The sequence below is a fragment of the Drosophila ficusphila genome, unplaced genomic scaffold, assembly GCF_018152265.1.
Source record: "Drosophila ficusphila isolate 14025-0441.05 unplaced genomic scaffold, ASM1815226v1 contig_607, whole genome shotgun sequence".
Classification (NCBI taxonomy): Eukaryota; Metazoa; Arthropoda; class Insecta; order Diptera; family Drosophilidae; genus Drosophila; species Drosophila ficusphila.
This window is the reverse complement of record NW_025064537.1, coordinates 3,420,045-3,441,193: the sequence shown is the minus strand read 5'-3', so window position 1 is coordinate 3,441,193 and position 21,149 is coordinate 3,420,045. Positions and strand designations below refer to the sequence as shown.

At 43.3% G+C, this 21,149-nt stretch overlaps 1 protein-coding gene across 12 annotated transcripts in view; it reads left to right on the top strand.

Moving 5' to 3' along the window:
• Window positions 1–21,149, top strand: part of LOC108094378 (protein madd-4) — a 61,538-nt gene that overhangs the window by 25,322 nt on the left and 15,067 nt on the right. For all 12 annotated transcript variants that reach the window (XM_017194933.2, XM_017194932.2, XM_017194931.2 and 9 more), the window contains exons 7-14: window positions 4,160–4,304; window positions 8,379–8,508; window positions 10,067–10,169; window positions 10,361–10,456; window positions 12,938–13,144; window positions 13,211–13,503; window positions 17,094–18,262; window positions 18,988–19,099. In XM_017194933.2, coding sequence (XP_017050422.1) covers window positions 4,160–4,304; window positions 8,379–8,508; window positions 10,067–10,169; window positions 10,361–10,456; window positions 12,938–13,144; window positions 13,211–13,503; window positions 17,094–18,262; window positions 18,988–19,099 — 2,255 coding nt within the window. The remainder of the gene's footprint in view (window positions 1–4,159; window positions 4,305–8,378; window positions 8,509–10,066; window positions 10,170–10,360; window positions 10,457–12,937; window positions 13,145–13,210; window positions 13,504–17,093; window positions 18,263–18,987; window positions 19,100–21,149) is intronic.

Sequence of the window (21,149 nt, the reverse complement as noted above, 5' to 3'; positions counted from 1 at the left end):
GCCGTGGAGCGTTAAGCATATGTATATGTATGTAGATTGCATAACACAAGCGCCTTTGTATCATTATGCTCTGGCGCATAAATAAATCATAAAGTGGGCGGCCAGAAGGGGTGGGCGGGGCGTTGCGGCTCTTCTGCCTCGGCTGCCACTGCTGCCGCCGTCAAAAGTCAACTATTGAAATGCCAATAAAGCGTGCCCCAGGGCAACGCCGAGCAGAGTGGCAGCAAAAACAGCTTCTGCTGCATGGGGCACGACAGGGAGCTCCACGAAATGCGCTGCAAAGTATGCTACGGTATGTCGACATGGGTGCCGAGGGGCGGCCCAAAAGTTGTTCTCGAGGGGGGTTCAATTGAATGCGATTAAAATTCAGCTCTCTATGTCTTTGTTTTCCATTAACAAAGACATTTAAATTACATTTAGTTCGTCGATGTCATAAATATAATATAAACAACAAGGGGAATTCTCACCCCATAGCTAGAAATTAATATTTAGCGTTTCCCAACACTGCGGCAGGATGGTAAAAATAATGAAAAATACCGCTTTGTTTACATTTTGGAATGTTAGCTTAGAGATCTTTATATTTTTCAGGTGAAAATATAATTTGATTATGGTAAATCGAGATTGCTAACCGTTGTTTTAGTACATATGATAAATGTTGTCTAGAAAAAGCTGTGTATTTTCTATTATTTTTCTTGCATATATTAGATTTTTTTTTGATTTTATTATCTAATTCAAACCTAAGTTTCGGACAGTACAAAGTACATTTTTTTCTGAACTTGCAAGACATAACTTATCCAGAAAATAATTTTTTTTATGCTAAGTGAGAAAATTATTAAAAATAGGCATACGAGTGTATGCATGTGATGATAAATTAGCCGTTTCCTCTAGTGTAAGAACACAATTACGTTCTTTTGGATGTTTTTCAAAAATGATTTGGTTTATATTTAAACTTGTTCGTAAGTGAATTGTTACTCACTTGATGAAGTCGTTTCGGGGCGACCCTCGTCAGCGTGGAGAGTGCCAGCGATGCCTGCCACCGCGTGGCAGGATTACAACGACAATAATGTCAAACGAAGTTGGCGACAGCCGCAGCAGCTACGACAAAACTTGGGCCCAGCCTAGGGGCTATCCCCCTCTTCCTACTCCCCCTTCCACTCCCCCTCCCCCTCCCATCCACTCACTGTTTGAGTTTCGGTTCGGTTCGGTTTGGTTTGAGATCCGGCACACAGAGTTGGCACACACGTTCCTCGGAACGTGTTTCCAGGATGTGGGAGCTCGGCATCTTATCCGAGCTTCGCCTAGTTTCTTGCTGCGCTGTAATGCCGCCAAATCGTCACCCCAATTTGTTGTAATAAACGCCAATATGTCATGCGGTTTACGCTGTGTTTTATTTGCCGCCAACCAGAGCGGCTGCCTGAGGATACGTATATATTTGTATATGGGCACCATGTACAGTGTGCCACTAAAGTCATGATACAGCAGACGATTTCTACGAAACTTGCAAAATATACCTTTATTAAACGAAAAATGAAAAAAACTAAGGATGACATGTTGTGTAATTCACTTGCCTTAACAATATTACAAAATAAAATAACAACTTTTCCTTATAGTTTACTTAAAAATAAGAAAAAACTTAAAAAAATCTTAAATTTAGTTCCACAAAAGTCATGATACACTTAAGAAATTACACACTTCTATCTTTTCTGTTTTGACAATTGTAACGGGACTTTTACCATATGCTTTTGTGTGCCTTCCTTTGCATTTGTGCAGTTCTGGGAAAAGCAAAGTTAAGAAGGAGCCAGAAAAATGACGCGTAAAGAGCTCACTGTAGAGGAACGGAAAATTATATTAAATTTACACATAAAAGAACGGAAATCGTATTCCGAAATATCTGAAATTATGTGTAGAAGCCGGTCCACTATTTAACACGTGATCGGACGTTTTAAGAACGAGGGCCGGGTTGAAAATAACCAAAGAACTGGCCGCCCGCCAAAACTTAACGATAGAGACAAACGCACAATTAAACATTTAATTGATAAAGAGCCCTTTCAAAGTGCCGTTAAAATAAGTGATGTGATAAACACAACTCTACATAAGGATGTCCACCCAGAAACTATCCGCAGGACAATAAAAGAGTTCGGGTTTGGCTCATATACACCACGTAAGAAGCCACACGTGTCAAAACAAAATCGGCTTAAAAGGCTTGAGTTTGCAAAAACATATAAAAATCATTCGGTTGAGTTCTGGCGCAAAGTTATCTTTGCAGACGAGTCCAAATACAACATATTTGGGTCAGATGGGCGTTTCAAGGTTTGGCGGCGACCTGGAGATGCCTATAAACCCAAATACACCATAAAGACCGTAAAGCACGGTGGAGGAGGAGTGATGGTTTGGGGTTGTGTGGGCTTTGCAGGCGTTGGAGGTCTAGAATTTATTGATGGTATCATGGACCACAAAAAATACATCGATATCCTTAAGCGAAATCTCAACCAAAGTGCAGATCGTCTTGGAATTGGGTCATCTTATTACTTTTACCAAGATAATGACCCGAAACACACGGCCTTAAACACTCGCCTCTGGTTGCTCTACAATGTTCCTCACGTCCTTAATCCTCCACCGCAGAGTCCCGACCTCAACCCCATTGAGCACGTATGGAATCAGCTGGAAAAAAACATAAGGGGCCGCGAAATTCGCAACAAATCCGATCTGAAAGCAGCGCTAAAGGAGGAGTGGGACAAAATGGATCTATCATATCTAGAGTCATTAGTCTCATCCATGCCAAGAAGGCTTAATGAAGTCATCAAAATGAAGGGATATCCTACAAAATATTAGATTTAATTTTAAGCCGTTAAATATAGTTTAACTGACCTTAATGAAAAGTGTATCATGACTTTTGTGGAACTAAATTTAAGATTTTTTTAAGTTTTTTCTTATTTTTAAGTAAACTATAAGGAAAAGTTGTTATTTTATTTTGTAATATTGTTAAGGCAAGTGAATCACACAACATGTCATCCTTAGTTTTTTCATTTTTCGTTTAATAAAGGTATATTTTGCAAGTTTCGTAGAAATCGTCTGCTGTATCATGACTTTAGTGGCACACTGTATACTCGTATCTCCTATAAATAAATCAAAAAGCTCGCTGCCAGCTTGGCGGCCTGTTATGCGACCCGCAGGCCTCGACTTTGCTTGTTTGTCTTGCGGCTTACACACACAAGCCGGCAGACAGGAGAAAGCAGAAAGCAGAAAGGAGACAGGAGAAAGGAAGTCGGAAGCTGGAGGAGAGTGAAACTCAACGTTACGCATCCAAAAACATCCAAAAGATCCTGACGTAGGTTTACCCTGCCTACGCAAAGGATACGAATCCACTTTCGTTACCCTTTTCAGGGAACTTGTTTGGGGAAATTAATTATAAATGGCTTTGGTCGTATTTTGTGCTGGGATTACTTCAGGCCTTAAAGTATATAATTTGGTCAGACAAATTATAAAATTCAAAATTAACCATTTGTTTTTTTTCTAAGCAGAATACAATTTATGGAAAATCCGTATGCTCAAAAGGTTGTGTCAGTAAAGTAATTAAACATTTCATTGACAAAATATAAGATAATGGTCTACTTGTATGTAAAAATACTATTCTCGATGCACATTTTAGTTTTCGATGTGTGTATGTTGCTAGAAGTCAAGCTCCTATGTATTATTTTATAGTCCAATATATAAAACGAAACACTAATAAGATTGTTAGGAGCCATTTAATTAAAAGAAATTTCGCAAGCCAAAAAAGTCTTAAGCAAATTTCTTTGAAATATTCAACGATAACCTTGTCCGTTAAAATACCGAGCTCGATGCATATTTTAATCAGCCTTCACATGCCACACAATCTGCCGCTTAATTCTCCGAATTTATAGCACGACAGGCCGTGAACTCTGGCCTAAAACCGAAAAAAAGCGTACGAGGTTTTTTGTGTTTCCATCTAGTCTACGAAAATGCCCATCCAATGGATTCTTTGCCATTGATTTCCATATTTTATTTACGACTGGCGTTGTTTTGTGTGTTACGCTATTGATACCGCTAACAGTTGATTTACACTTTATTTACGCAGCCATTTTTATTTACCTTCTGTGACTATCTCCCTCTAACACCAGCGCTTGTCATCTCTTTCCAGCGCGTTGGCTGCGACTTGAAAATCGGCTCGACGAAGAAAATCGACGGCTGCGGCGTTTGTGGCGGCGATGGAAACTCCTGCTCCCAGCCGCTCTACTACTGGGAGATGGCGCCGATGTCGCAGTGCTCTGCCACCTGCGGCGGCGGTAAGTTCAGACCTTATGTAACATGCCCACTTACACTGAGAAAATTGCACTTGGAACTCAAAAATTGCCTAATTCTTTCCCGAATAGTCGGAAAAGAAACCAGCCCTAGAAACAGTCACCTCATAACTCCTTTATAGATGCGCAATCATTAGAAATTTTTAGAACAAAGTATTGGTTCTCCAGAAATCATCATAAATTCTGAAACGTTACCCTTAACTTGAGTAAATGTTTAACAAATTAAAATTTGTTGTTCTTATAAAGCTTGGTATAATTTAATTTACTACTGTTAAGTAATCAGCAGATTTGGATACCGTCAGATTTTTTGATTCTTAAGAGGTTTTTGGGTCACCTTTTGATACAATTCGTGTTTTAAATATATTGGAGTGGCTGCAGAAAAACATTTTAATCCTAATCATTTAAATTATGGGTTTAGAATTCCTCCTTGTTTTTTTCCTAAGTGTAACCACTTTGTTGTCGCCGATGAGCGACTGTCTTTGCTATCCGTAGTGTAAATAAACAAGTGGAATATGTCAAGAACATTGGAACTGGAGGCCCGAGGAGCTCCTGGCGTGCCTGGCTGCCGTTTGTAATCCTGCCCCTCGCTTCCCCGCCCCGAAAAGTACTGTCAAATTTATTTCCCCAGTTCACTTACATATGTGGGTGAGCGGGAGCCAGCTATTTGTCGTGCTCATTTATTTTCATTGAATTGGAATTCGTTTCGATTGAATGTTTGCATGGTAATCGAGTGGCAGCAGCTATCAGATCCCAATCGCCAGGGAAAATGGCTGTTGAAAACTGCGTTTCTTTCCTTCTTCCTTCGTGGCTGCCTGTATATGATTAATAGTCCACGGGATATAATACATTTGAAACTAAAGCAACTAAAGTTTGCCGATTAGGCTGAAGTCAGACGTAGGTTAACTTTCGAGTGGCGCTCTGGCCATAAATTGGGTTGTCAGGTTGCCTTCTCTGCGTTGACTAGAAGCTTTTGTTCTGCAGAGCAACATGAAAGAAGGTAATAAAACTTGGCGTTGGCATATGTAACACAAGATATTATGCAAACTAATAGGATGGGGTGTTCCCGCCCTCAAACTTGTAAACTTTAGCAGGTGAAGGTGGTTGATTGTTTGTTTTCTTATGAAATGTTAAGTAAGAGCCACAGAAGAGTTTTAAATTAATTTTGGGAAGTGTTGCCGTTCAACTTTTAATATTTTTCACATTATATTTTTCTGCTAAAATATAAGACTAGACGAACAAAGTGAATTGCATAAAATATAGATCTCGTTATATTGCTGCTATTTATGACACTTTGAGTTGAATTTCGGATTAGATGTAAGATCGAATAATACCCATCCACCTTTGGGATATCAAATCGAAGCTGATCGAATAGAAGTCAATATATTGAATCACGCAAACGTCTAATCCAAAGCATTACTTTTGTCAGTACACTTCCACTGACTTCGTCGTAGAAGTACACCATAAATTTTTAATCATTATTTGGCTCGGCATTTTCCCGGCCGTTAGCCTGTCAGAGATAAGTTGTCGTTCGCCTTGGCCGAATGCCAGTTCGAGTGGCTAAGGACCTTCCGACCAGACGTTCGCTCGGGCATTATCCAGCGACAAATGGCAAAATCAATTTCTGGCTTCCTCCTCCAATTTTAATTGCAGTATCGCCCGGGGCGCCCTTCCTTAACCCCAGTGACCCACTCGGGGTTGGCTTGACCCCCGTAATTACATTTCATTGTGTCTGTCTGCCGTGTTTAGTTTTTAGATGTCAGTTAAATGTCAAGTGCACTGCAGTGCCCACTCGGGGTCTCTTTGGGGGATTCCCCGGCCAGCGGCCCACCCTCCAATTAATGGACACCTGTGAGACCAAACCCGGGCAAACCGATTTAAAAGTGGGGTTCTTGCTGGGGACATCGAAATGCTTTTACTCATGTGTCCCCTTCTGGGGCACATAATTGCACACATTTCACGAAATCAATTATGTCCAATTATACATATTTGCTTGGGTAGTTTTGCAGCTTTCGGTTGGACAACTGCAGTTTTCCGGTACGTGACAGGAGTTGAAACTGTCTGTTTGGATTACTTGCTAAATTTTCGACTTTTTTTAGTAACCACTTCTGCAGAGTTGTCTAATGGAGCATCTGCGTTGAGAACACTTAATCTTCATTTAGCTTGCTGTTTTTAGCTCTTTCTATTGATATTGACAAACGAGTGCCAGCGTTTTCGAGTGAAGATGCTAAGGGAATACTTAAAGAAATACAGATGGTGGGCGGTAGTAAAAGTGTTTAAAAAAAATAGTTAAGTTAAGGAACGGCAGCTGATGGGTTTATTAAGCATTATACGCTTCTTAGTAAGAACTGTGAAATGCATTGGCAATCAAAATACTTATATGAAATGGTAAAAGGAAAAGAGCCAACCATTTTAGGACTGAAAAATCTTAATCAAAGTCGATGCTCGATTGGTTTCACCTTTCATTGATCATATCAGCTGTCGAGTTTCGCTCTGAAAACGTCAATCTCTCTCCTGATTGAAGAGATTAAAGAAATTACCCATTAACGATTCCAGCTCTTGGTGATTTACCCAGGAAGCATGGAGCGAATGAAATCCGGAGTGCGGATGGGTGATGAAAATTGACAGGGATTCGTCCTTTTAAGAAGCTCCAGACTGCCGAGCTGCCAGAATGCCAGACTTTCAGCCTGCTGGGTGCTGTGAGCCCTTTTAAGTCCACTGGGTCATGGCCCGCTATTTGTTCGTGTCCGCTTCCTGAACCCCCTTTCCCCTTCCCCCAATCCCCCCTTTCCCCCACCTTACAATGCAGTCTGAAGACGGGGATGACTCCTCTTTGGGTTGCGACAATTGACGTAAATGCCATGAGAGGATATTACCAATTGCCTTAAGCCAATTGTGTCATGAATACGCAGCCAGCGGGATGCGAAGCTGCGAGGATGCGGAGGAGACATCCAAGGCATCCGAGGCACTCGCCCACACACGCTGCCAGTGGAGCTTATAAGCGAAATTCAATAGCTGCGAAATCAGCGTCACAGCTGCTCACACAGGGAGTATTTATACCGAAATCGGAGGCAGGGCAAGGATACCAAAACGTATCCGAGGGTTAGGAGCTGCAACGATTTCTCAAACTGACAGATCGTTATGACGTTATGCATTGTGCCAATCCTCCGCCGCTTTCCTCTCTGCTCACTCTGCTCCTCGTCCTTTGCTCCTTCGCTGGCTGCATTTCGCCATCTGCCAATTTCCGGCTGTGCTTTCGGGAGCTCCTCCCCTTAAATCCTTTCGCCTTTGCCAGATGCCCCCTTTCCCCAGTTAGGAGCTGACATTTAACCCCTCAAATCTGAAAAATTGATTTGGCAGTTTCTTTGGGATTTTACAGGGATCCTAAAGCGCTTGAACTGGCGTTTGTTATATAAAAGGGATTTCGGTGATTTGTTATTTGAAATCTTTAAAAATTAAGGAGATGTGAAAAGCGATAATATTTAAAAGTAGAAGGGTACGTTTTTAAGAATCTATTTTGAATTTGCTTTGAAATTACCAAGCTTTACTTTTTAGAGTTTCTAATAAATTAAAACAGGAAAAGTAGGATTCATTTATTTTCTAAGCAAGACATTATTGTTCAATTTTGCTTTTCATCTTTAACAGAATATGTATCTTTATAGGCAATTCAGTCTTGGTTACTTTCGGACTTTGTTAGAGTAATATAGTTAAAAAACCTAAAACCTTTTATAATTTTTTGAATTCCCACAACAAATTTCAAGACTCAACTGCAGCCTTGTCTTTGTGCAGTGAATATCTTGAGAACCTTAAGTGACATTAAAGTTGCACAAGCAGCGTCCTTGTCTCCTGCTCACAATTTCACCATCTCCTGACTTTTATTGATTTTAAAGTGCAGCTCAAGCGAAAAGGAAGAGCTGAAAATTTGAACAAAAACAAAGGAGGACAGTTTGGCTGTCGTCTGGCAGTTGAATGCGATTTCCAATTTAGCCCCTCACTAACATTCTTCTCCTCTGTTCTGCTCTTCCCGCCTTTGAATTTCGACTCGCCTTTCCTCCGCCTCAGGTTACAAAATGTCCCGTCCGATGTGCAGGAACCGTCTAACCAACGCCGATGTCGATGATACGCTCTGCAGCCTTACTAATCGCCCGGAGGCGTCGGTGGAGCAGTGCAACACACACAGCTGTCCGCCGCGGTAAGTACTCCTACCTGCGGAGTTGTCTGAGCCACCACCTCTCTCCTCCCACCTGCCACCTCCCATCTCCCACCTGCCACCTCCCACTGCCCCTTCCAACCAAACAAGTCCCCAAGGCCGCTAAGCAACCGCAGCTGTACTGATCGAAAATTTGTGGTTTAAGTAATGTGTAGGAACGAAGTAGTAATTTAAGGAGTGAACATTTATATTATCATTACCCGAGTTAATTCTTAAACTCAGTAAGGGAGGTCTTGAATGGTTCTGAAATCAGTGAAATAGTAACAAGTAAGTTTGAAGAACTTTTTCTTATTCCATAGCTAAGGTTTGATTATTCTTGTAATTAGTTAGGATTTTTAGATTTATATTCTTACTTGTTCTTTTTTGTAAGAATAGCTATAGATTTTTTGATATGTAATTAAAATTACCTTTATTAGATAGCCTTGATGCGTTCTCTAAGTGTAAACTCGGCTGCCGTGCCTCATCTGGCCAGCTATCAATTTCAATGGCGTCGGTTATCGTGCGCACGTTTTGATTGCCTTCCCAGGCACACTATTATCGCCCAGGAGGCACGAGGACGCGGACGTTCTCCCCCGTGGCTGAAGGTCCTGTTCCCCAGCTCGTCCCTCTCCCGCAGGTCCTTCCCCTCTCCTCCTTTGGTCCTGGCGCACTCACGCTTATTTATCGTTCGGTGACATTTCACAAGCCAAACCCAGAAACCAGGGCAACCGAAACCGAAGTGAGCCAAAGGCAAACGCCAAATTGGCGAATGTCTCCATCCAAGGCTTTCCCCGAATTCTAATCTCCGTCCTTGTTTTCCGACAATATGTTTATTGCTGTTCGCGGCTTTGCGTATTTGCCTTCGGGCGCAGACATCGTTTGCGTTTTTTATTCTTTTCTTGTCCGTCCGAAAAGTTTGGCATTTCCACTTCTCCTAGTGGCTCCTTGTTTGGGTCATTAGTATATTTTTTCATTTTTGCACAGAAGCAGCTTGAGGTTCCAACTACCACGAAGAAGATAGATTAGTTGGGAAGTTCAGGCTTGTGCCTTTTGATGATGAATTGTTTTGACAATGGATAAGATTAGGTCAAGATAGTTCGCTAGGAGTTATGAGTTGGTAACAACTGTTTTTTTTGTAGCTTTAAAGAAAAGATATCAAGGAAGCCATTTGAAAAATAATGAAAGAACTTCTTCAGAATGCATTGTGTTACTATCAAGGAAACAGATAAACAAATTGGTAGCTGGTTTTTCTTTCGCACAAATAATTTTCCAGGTTCAGTTGCTCAGTTGCTTCAGCGATTTACCACTGAACTATTCAACAGCCGATAACAGTGGCTTGCCTTTGTAGTCCTTCCCTTTCCCAGGAGCCTTTCCCAAGACCCTTTCCCGCCCAACCGCATGCCCTTTACGGTTGAACGTTTTTCAGAGCGTGTGAAATCGTTTTTGTTTGACCCAAACCACTTACTGCCGCTGGCAACTACTCATTTACTTTCTGTTCCGCCGACTCGCGATGAACGCCCTGACTGACCGACCACTTGCACTCAACCTTGTGAATCCGCAGCTGGATAACCGACGACTGGAGCACTTGCAGCCGGCTCTGTGGCCACGGCTACCGGGAGCGGATGGTCGTCTGCGCGGAGGAGTCGAACGCCATCAAGACGCGGGTGAGTGAGACTGAAACTAAGACTGAGGCTGAGAAGGACTCGCCAAGTGGCCGAAAAAGTGCCGGCCATTACCTGCAGTTCCGCCCCTCGAACGCCGCTAATTTTGCATTCGGAAGTGGGAAGAACCGACGCCGACACGCTATTGCCATGTTTTCTCACACCTCCCCTTTTTCCCTCCCCTCCGAAAACAGGTTGCAGACATCATGTGCCGCACTCCCAAGCCGCCAACACAAGAGACCTGCATTATCGAGGAGTGTCCGCATTGGGAGGTCGAGGACTGGACCGGCGTAAGTACTTGCCACCGCGGCCCCACTTCCCAGCTGCTCGTGTAATAATCGTGCACCTTCCGCACTTTCTGTGCCGCAGCGAGGCAGCAGAGTGGGGCACCCAGACGCAGACGTTGCAAGTGGCTCGTTGCACGATGTACGATGTACGTTGCACGTTGCACGCTGCTCGTTGACGAGCCGTGTCTGGGCCCTTTGTGTGTACTTAGCTAAATGTCTGGGTTGCCAGTGCTCGCTGCTGCCTGTTGGCTGGTCAGGGGCATAGCCCTCCTAGGATGCCCTTTGCCTGGCTGCTTTTGGGGCTCTACACTGGCCATTGAATGGGGCACAGTGGGGACAAGGGTTTTGAGGTTGTATTCTAATCCCAGGAAGGAGCCTACGTTTTATTTTCGTGTACTGCAATTTAACAAATTATGCAGAAAAGCGCTTTCACCTCTCATTCGGCTTTTGAAGATGGAATTGAACGCCTGCCTTTTTGTTAAAAGAAAACAATTAAGAAGAAATTTTTATTTTATTTAATTTTAATTTTTGAAATGCAACTAGACCCCGTTTCTGACCCTGTTTTGCTTATTTTCCCTTTGTATTTTATGAATTAAAATATGGAGCAAAAATTAACTACTATTTCGTACAGAAACTTAAGTTCTTTCGCCAACCTTTTTTTCCCACTTTAAGTTTAATACTTTTAGAAATGTTATATCATTGGCAATATTCTTTTATACTATCATAAAATCCAAATATAAGCCTTGTCCTATAAACATTATAAAGTCTGCCCATATAATTTAAGCATTCTAGTGGAAAAGTCGCCCTGCAACACAAAAACATTGTTTTTTATGTATTCAGAACTGTTTTTAAAACAGTATTTTTTTGTAACGATTTAGGCACTTTAAATCTAACAATGTAAGAGAACATGAGAAAAGTGCTTTTTAAGGAATATTCAAATTTTCCCTGCAAAAAAGATTTCAAAGTTTTTCCAAGCCCTGTTAGAGGATTCACAATTCGAGTAGACCTCGTTCTGTTATTTTCTTGTTTGTTTTTTCCGCATTTGAAGTTGCTTTGCTTGGTGGCTCGTAATAAGCTGCTGGCCGCTAGACTGCGACTGAGACCGAGACTGAGACTGAAATTGAGACTGAGAGTGGGACTCCTCCCGCCAGTCGGAAACGGCCTGGCCGTGCAACTTAATCAACTCGGTGGCCGTGTCGACGGCGTGGCTGCTTAAGTTCGTCTGGTCGCCGGTTCCCACACCTCGTGGCTCCACCGCCCAACTGGGAGCCACTCCCAGTGGGTTCTGCTTTGGTTGCTGTTCATTTAAACTGCAACTTTATCAATGCTTCCCCCAAACTCAATCTCCGCCTCCACATTAATTTAAAACGTGTATGTGTGGGGACTTAAGACGCCCGCCGGGTGTCAAGTTTATGTGTTGCTTAATTGAATTGTCTCAAGTTTTTCGCCTAGAAGTAAGCCAACGAAAACGTTGGGGTGGCTATAAATACATTTTTGGGTGAGGTGTTGATTAAAATGTTGAGTTGCGGCGAAGGCTTTATTCAAATAGGTTATTATAGGGGAAGAGTAAAGTATAATTAAATCGTATTGAACTTTATTAAGTGAGAACAGTGAGTTATAATATTAGGAAAGCTTTATAAGTTTGCCTTACATCACTGAAAATGGAACACAATTACGTTCCTCAACTTTCGCTTTTTGTGTGCGGAAACGTTGTCAGGCAATAGTCTTTTATTGCAGGGCTAATGGAATTTGCAGAACACAATTAAAAAGTCTTTTCGCTTTTAACTTTTCTGCAAAGCGAGAAATATGAGTGGAAACTACTTAACGCCAGCCTATTAACAACTTAATGAACTTCGCAAATATAATGAAACCTCCTTGCCTCCTCCCCCGAACACTTTTTTGTTTGCGAACTCTTTTGTGTGAAAAGGTAACCGCAAACCTTTCAGCAGGCCCATCCACTTTTTAAATGAATTCTCATAACGCTTATGAGATGAAATGGGAAGAAGCGGGCGCGTGAACGTTTATGTCCATTAATAAAATATATGCCACAAAATTAAGCGCCATTAAAGCGGGGAGTGAGCAGCTCCGAACTGGGCTCCGTACGAATAAACAATGGAGGTGGAGCTCGGATGTTACGCATACGCCCCGTGGCACGACAAAACGCAAACAATATGAGAATTTGAATTTGTATGCGGGATGCGGATTGCGATGGGGTTGAATGCCTACATGTGTGTGTGAGTGAGTGTGAGTGAGTGTATGTGTGTGTGTGGAGGGTTAGGGAGCCTCAGTTGGGTTGCCTTTTTTGTTTTTAAGCCGCACAACTTGAAACTTTTGCGAGGAAGCAGCGCACTTTGTCATGCGGCGGCTCATCCTTTGTGCAAACAAATGCCTTTTTATGACGGCGAAAGGGAGCGCATTGAAATAATTTATAATGCTCACGGATGCTCCATATCCTTCCCCTCTTTTACCCCCTCCAAACCACAGTGCTCGGTTTCCTGCGGACAGGGGATACAGATGCGAGGCGTCGAATGCAAATCGACGGACGGCAGCCTGAGTGCCAAGTGCGATCCGCTGACGAAGCCCGGCAGCATGCAGCAGTGCTCCACGGGCATCAACTGCGGCGGGGGCAGCGGATCGGCGAACCAGGGCGGCGGCACCATCATCGTGGGCAGCAGCCGCTCGCTGAACGAGGTAAGTGCCGCCCGAGTCCATCAATGATGCAAGGCCTGCAGCGGAAGTGGCATCTGCTCTTTGCAGCGGTCGGAGCGGCAGATGGACAGCTCGGATGCGGACGACGACGACGACGACGAGGACGTGGACGACGAGGCGGACGACATCGATGACCTCGAGTCGGGCCAGGACACCGACGACGGCGAGGGCCTCTCCTACGCCGACCAGCCCTCCCGCTACTCCCTCCGCACGCAGAGTCGCCTCCTCCAGGAAGCTCCGGATGAGCCGCGCACCCTGCGGCTGATGAGCGGCAGCTCGAACAACAACTACAACCGCGGAGGAGGAGGAGGAGGAGCGGAGGCGCCCTCATTGGATCCCACGTAAGTAGTATAATCTGTATTGCATTTACCAGCAAGTTTGGTTGAAAGTGCTGCTACCTTTGTAATTATGTCATTTGGAGTACTCAGATAAGTTGCGTAAGCTTAAGTTGTTTTAATTGCACAAAGGTTATAGTAAATTAATTTAAAATTCAAAGGAATGCTTATAAAACTGCTTTAATTTTAACTAACATTTTATGTATTCGTGTAGAAACACATAGATAGATTAGATTTTTGTTGCTAGGGTAGGGAATTGCATTATATTTATAATATTTTTAATGAAATTGTAGTGACCGTTTTAACACTTTAACAAGGGAAAAACATTAGCAATTTACTAATCACCCTAGAAGTATTTTAATTTTTAATTTGTTACAACTATTTCCGCATTGTTTGTTCTACAATAACTTTAAACATAACTTTAAATCTGCATTCCATCCATAGATAAAAAGGGAAGGTTTTATCTATGATAAAAACACCTATGAAACCAAGGTTTTTCCGTCCCGCTATTGAAACTAAGTTGACAGTTCGTTGCCTTTCGTTCATTGTACATGTATTTCAATCATTATTGCCGGTGCTAATTGATGTCACGCCTCGGAGTGGTTAGCCGTGTCCCCTGGGACATGAGGCACCACGCTTTCCGGGGGCTTTTGACTGGAGCCCACTGTCTCGAAAGAAGTGCGAGACTCCGGCTCCTGCGGCCACTTCTCCTCGCCTTATCTCGCCCGCAGCCAGCACTTGACATATTTCAACTTTAGTGCGTCGCCATCCTCCGCGTCCTTCTGCTTCTCTTAGCCTTCTTAGCCTTCCCCACCCACTTGGCCGCCACTCGACTCAACTTGGCGGGAGCACTTGGCCAGGGAGGCCACTAACACCACCCACCCTCTTCATGACTCATCACAACGTCCTTGAGCACTGTCGACACCTAAAATTAAGGCTATTAGACAAACTCACGAGCCCACATCGAGTCGAGGAGGAATCGACTCGGAGTTGAAGTGGATCGCAAGTGCGGTGAAGTGCGCCTAATGACAATTAAAGTGCCGCCCTGGCGTGCCCCACTCGTTGTTATTGGAAAGCGATAAAAATTGCGCCGATAAGCCCGGTCAAACATATCAAGTTGTGGCAAAGTACCTCTTAGGTGTGTACACACTTCAATTAGCCGGCGAAACAAGCGAAATGAATCCGAATCCGAGTCCGAGTGGAATCATTAGAATCTGGGGGACCGATCCAAGTGCTTTTATCGGATAATTGGTGCGTGGGGAATACTTAGCCGAAGTAATAAATTACCGCTCAGATTGGAAGTCCCAATCCACTTGTCGCGACTTCTCGCTTATTTATGTGCCAGAATGAGTCGGGTGCCAGGAAATTGTACTGCTCAATTGCCAAGGAAATCCTGCTGCTCTTATTTCAAAGATCTTTGACATTTCCCGGAATTACAGAGGGGGAATAACAGGAGTGAGTAATTTGCTTAATTCTTTGTTATTTTCTCAGAAAATATTTTCAAAAAAACGTGCAATTTCTGTGAAAGGTTCCTAATGAATGTATTTGAATATCCAAATTGAACGTAAACCCAATTATGAATATTAGGAAGTTGAATAATAATAAAGCCAACTATTTTTCTTAGCCAATTACCCTTTTGTCGAACATTGACCCATGGCTTCCTCAAAAAATAAATGTACTGAGGGAAAAACTCATATATTTTGAACTTAATGGACCGTTGACTGGGAAACAACGAAATGCCGCTTTTATTTCGCTAAAAAGGCAGTCAACTTATCTTTTCTTTACATTTCTCTCGATGGCTTTTTGTTGCGATGCCCACTAAGCTGAAACTATTCGAGGCTGGCGCCGCCATAAAGTCGCGTCCTGGTGCCGCCACAGAACCTTGGCCTCCGATGCCGATGCCGATGCCGCTGCCGATGCGGCAACAATAAAGGCCATGAAGAGATTGGCGATGGCAGCGCGCCAGGCAGACAAACAAAAAAGGAAAGATACAAGCAAACAAAGTTCTCAACACGCGCCTAGCCTACGTGGCGCGATGGTTATGAAATCAGCAGCATCACTGAGAAAAAATACCAGTTTATAACCACATTATTAATTTGAAGTTGAGAATATAATACAAAGTACAGTATTTTTAACACATAGTTAAAATTCAACTTCTTCAAAATAAATAAAAGTTATTAGGTATTGCATTCACGTAAAAATTCATATGTACAAATTCTAAAAATCAGATACCTTTTCTAATTTGTACAGATCATAGTCCAATAGTAGACATTAATATAAATATACTTTTCAACAAAAAAGGTCTATATATTTATAGAAAATATTCTCTCTATTGTTTCGAAAGTTTATGTTGTTTTCTTCTTAAATTACTTAGAACAAGTTTCTTTTCAACTTTATTTAAAAGTATAATCTTCACACAAATGCTTTTCTGACTTCTACAGATAGCCTTTAAACATTTTAGTAAAAGCAAGCAAATTCAAAGACGTCTTTATTTCTCTCTGTGCATCCTGCAAGCTGACCTACTTAGAGAGCCATGCTAAGATGTTTGCGGCCATTTGGCGCCACATAAATGCGACATTCGCATCTTCAATTTGACTGCAAATCAATACGGGGTCGAAACGCTCCTGGCCAGCGGACCTGTCAACCTCCGGCCCTAAGTTTGTTTCCATGAACGGTCACCGTGGCCATAAAGTCCACAATCCGACACTTCAGTGCCCAGCACAAGTACAGCTCCACTGAGAACACAAAGTGGAGGTCATGCGGGTCTCACTCGAGTTCCTCAAACGATTCATTCGCGTAGCCCACTTTTTGGGGCAGAGTGGCGCAGGGGTTCAATAAACACGGCTCCTGGCACCGAATGAAATGCAGTGTGTGGAACGTGGCGAGCTCTATTGTGGCATGGAATTTGCCTAGCTCCAGATAAAATGGACGACGCAGAGCGGGATGCTGCAGGTCGGTGGTTTTTGCGTTGACACACGTTTTAGATGATTCGATTTGTGTGCATACGGCTAAACACACAAAGGAATCGCCCACGAAACACGGAATGTGTCACCAGAGGCTTTTGTTTGTCCATTGGAGAGTGGAGTGGAGTGGAGGAGTTGTGAACGCTCTGCTGGTCAGGCTCGAAATTTGATAAAGGTTGTCACTGCTATTTAAACCGTATTTAGGAATATTTCGATTCCAAGTCTATAGATTAACATCCCAGTGGAACCCTGTGGTTTATGGATTCAATGAGTTTCACGTTGATGAATTTCCATTTGTGCCAACAAAAAACTTTAATAAATAATTCAAAACGTTGGTTTCGAGTGCTTCTATGCAAGTTATGAAGAACTGCATTTCTTTTTGCACTTTGGCTGTTTGTTAATCTACCATTTCAGCATTCATTACTCTTCATTATAAAATTAAGGCATACATTTGGAATTGGTATTGGAGAAAAATAGTAATAATTATTATTGGTATTGTTTCGTTATTATTATATGTTTTATTATATTTATATCTTTTTTGTTTTTTCAAACAGACCGAAAGGCTGTTTTCAACATATTATAGCAATACAAGATCTGTAGTTACTCAAACCGACTTCTTTTTATTGAAAACAGCTACATCAAGGACTCGGAGTGGTCGCCCTGCAGCGTGACCTGCGGCGAGGGCATCCGGCGGCGGGCGTTCAACTGCAAGATCTTCCTCGAGTACTCCCGCACGGTGGCCACGGTGAACGACTCGCTCTGCGAGGGGAAGAGGCCGCACGACGAGGTGGAGCGCTGCGTGGAGGAGCCGTGCATGCTGCCCTCGCACAGCTTCGACGACCAGTTCCCGCGCGACTCCATCAAGGTGGGCGTCTCGGAGCCGGGCAAGACGTACGTGTGGCGGGAGCAGGGCTACACCTCCTGCAGCGCCTCCTGCCTCGGCGGGGTGGAGGAGCTGATCATCAACTGCGTGCGCGAGGACAACGGGCGCGTGGTGTCGCCCTTCCTCTGCTCACCGGAGACGAAGCCGGAGGCGCGGGTGCGCACCTGCAACGACCGGCCCTGCCCGCCCAGGTGGAACTACTCGGACTACACGCCCTGCTCGAAGAGCTGCGGCATCGGGATCAAGACCCGCGAGGTGCAGTGCATCCACGAGGTGACCCGCGGCGGCGACAACACCATGGTGGTGCCGAACAGCATGTGCCCCCAGCCGCCGCCGGCGGACCGGCAGTACTGCAACGTGCTCGACTGCCCCGTCCGCTGGGAGGTGGGCGAGTGGGCCAAGTGCTCGCACACCTGCGGCTACGGGTTCAAGGAGCGCAAGGTCGAGTGCAAGCAGATCATGGCCCAGGAGCACAAGATCGAGCGCCCGGAGTCGATGTGCCCCAGCGCCAAGCCGGCGGACAAGAAGCCCTGCAACGTGAAGCCCTGTCCGCCGGAGGACCCCAAGCCGGTCATCCAGGTGAGCAACTCGACGCACATCCAGCACGACCCCAAGAAGACCAAGATCACCCTCAAGGTGGGCGGCGCCGGGGTGGTCTTCTTCGGCACCCAGGTGAAGATCAAGTGCCCCGTGAAGCGCTACAACCGCACCAAGATCAAGTGGAGCAAGGACCACAAGCCGCTGCAGCGGTCGCGCAAGTTCAAGGTGTCCAAGAAGGGCGCCCTCCGCATCCTGGACATCACCTTCCGCGACGCCGGCGTCTACTCCTGCCACGCGGGACTCAGCTCCGCGGAGATCGCCATCGAGGTGAAGGCCAAGCCGGGCCAGCACGCCGAGGAGCTGGAGCGCCAGGAGGCAGGTGGGTAGTCAGTGCAGAGTGGTGGCTTCCAATCCAGTGATGGTCGAGCAGAGATGAGCATTAAGCTGTTAGGTAACACAACATAAACTGTTTATGTCTCCACAAGGTAGTAAAGACTCACCAGAAAAAACAGGTTGGGTTGGGACTTCTAAATATTATAGAATTTCCTTTAAAGGGAGTAACTCATTTAGGATTCATAGAACATTATATTTGGTCATTTTATTTTAGAGGAAGGAAATACATTTACCAACACACATTTAACTTTAATATGCATTTGGGGTACTTGAGGTATTTTGGATTCTAAATATGTTTTTTAATAAAGGCGCCCCTTCCAAAGAGGTTCACTTTTGTGCTTGGAAAAAAGTTCAAACTTTTTATATAAAACAAAACAATGTAGTAAACGCTTATTAAATCTTTAAAAATAAATGTGGTGAAGAGGAGCTAATAAGTTAAATACGAGCGCCAACCCAACAATTTTTAACCCCATTAACCCCATTACTATTTCATCGAATTTGAATGAGATTTTTACACAAAAGATACATATTTTTTAAACTTTTTTTGCCTTACACGTTGGGTGTGTTGCTAGGTAGTTTTATTAGTAGAAAAGTCCTCTTAACCATATTACTAGCGTCTTGCATTAAGAACAAAGTGCTCGCCCTGCTCATCACTACCTCTAATGAGCTTAAACTTCCAAGTAACCTCTATCCTTGTCCTGATTTTCCCAGATCGCTTGGTGCGTGAGCGAAGCGGCACGGAAGCACTCACCTCGGCGGACATGACGTCGGCGGGAGCGCCGGGAGCGGGAGGAGGAGCGGGAACTGATGGCCCGACTAATGGGTAAGTAAGAGGCCTGTCTTGCGACCTTCTGCGAAAAGTTTCCGGGCTCAACTCCAAACTTTGGAGCGGTTGCAGATTGGGCGGGTTGCGTGTGGCAGGGCGTTCCCTTTTACATTATCTTGATGGGGCTGGATTCCGGTTGCTGCAAAGTAAATTCATTTTAGAAGCGTTGAGGTAGGGTTGCTTACCTTAGCTTATGTTTACAAGGTTAATGCATCTCCGATAAAGAACAAAATACATAATTTAAATGCAGTTTCTTTAAAGATTTTTGTAGCCTTACGAACAGTATTATTATTTCACTTAGAGGAAAAAATAAATAGAATTCGTATGAAAAATGAGTCTAGCTTGTTATTGAAAGGGATTCAATGCATACTCCAAGGTATAGCCTATATTCTCAAAAAATTACAAGAAAAAACAAGAAAGGAAGCTAGCTTCGGCAAGCCGAAGCTTATATACCCTTGCAGTCATCAAATATGTCGAACAAAACGCATAAAGGCTAGACAACATCGAATCTAAGACGATTTTTCTATTCATTTTCCATATTTTTGACTATAGATCATATGGGAGCTATACGATATAGGTGTCCGATTTTGATCAAATTTAATTCGTAATTCAAGAGTCGTAAGAAAACTCTATATTCCAAAAATCATACTTGTCTGATGAAAAACAAGGATATTATAATTTTATTTCCATTATTTCTATATAGATTTTTCGATCTTTCCTATGGCAGCTATAAGATATAGATGACCGATTTTTATGAAACTTTTTTTCCAATATAAACGTTGATAAAAAACTTGATATTCAAAAAATCATGCTCGTGGGATAAAAAACAACGATGTTATCAATTTATTTCCATTAATTCTATATATAATTTTCGATCTCTCCTATGGCAGCTATATGATAGAGTTATCCGATTTTGATCAAATTTAATCCGAAATTCAATAACAGTTAGAAAACGCCATCTTGAAGAGTTCAAGTCGATCTGATCAAAAACAACGGCGTGAGAATTTTTTATTTCATTCTCTCATATGGGAGCTATCCGATATAGTCGGCCGATCCGGCTCGTTCCGACTTATATACTGCGTGCAATAACTACACACCTTTTGGGAAAGTTTCATCAAGATAGCTTCAAAGCTGAGAGACTAGTTTGCGCGGAAACGGACAGACGGACAGACGGACAGACGGACAGACGGACAGATGGACAGACGGACAGACGGACAGACGGACAGACGTACATGCATATTTGGATTCTGATCGTGATGCTGATCAAGAATATATATACTTTATGGGGTCTGAGGTGTCTCCTTCACTGCGTTGCAAACTTCTGACTGAAATTATAATACCCTTTTGCTCTGCAAGGGTATAAATATTGTTATTTTTATGGCATGCTTTTTAATGCTTCAGTTTTAAGCATCTTGTTTTTAAACAAATTTTGGGAATCCTTTATTATTTTGAGCATAGTTGTTTTTTTTTATATATCCTGTATGTTGACACAGGTGAACATTTTTGTTCAGTAGTTCCATTTAATAATAAGCCAAAACAAAGTTTGCTGTTGCGTTAAAAAGGTAATTTAATTGAGTGGCGGTTGTCTTGTGTTATTGAAGCATTAAATAAATTGAAAACAAAAGGCACAATAACAATAAGGCATAATAGTTTTTGCCGCAGGAAGTGGGTTAACAGCTATGGAAAGTTTAATTCGAGCAATTTCATTGCAAGCGTTGCTTCCGATTATGCATTAACTGGTAAAGTTCATTTTCACATCCATAAGTTCCCGGGCATAACGCAAATCGACAGTTTTTCTTGGGCACTTTGCATTTTCCCCCTTCGCCGACATTCTCGCAACAGCTTAACAACATCCTTGCAATAACCTAATCTCTGACTCGATTCTCCGTGGACCCTTTTACTTTATATTGCCAGCGCCTTGGCTGTCCAGTTATTACCGGCTGCGCTCCGTGAATTTTCCTTCCTTTCCAGCAGTAAAGTAGAGCTTTTCTCCGAGCTGCCAGTTCCGCTCGGGAACAGCATGGCGTATACTTTATTCGCGCCTCCA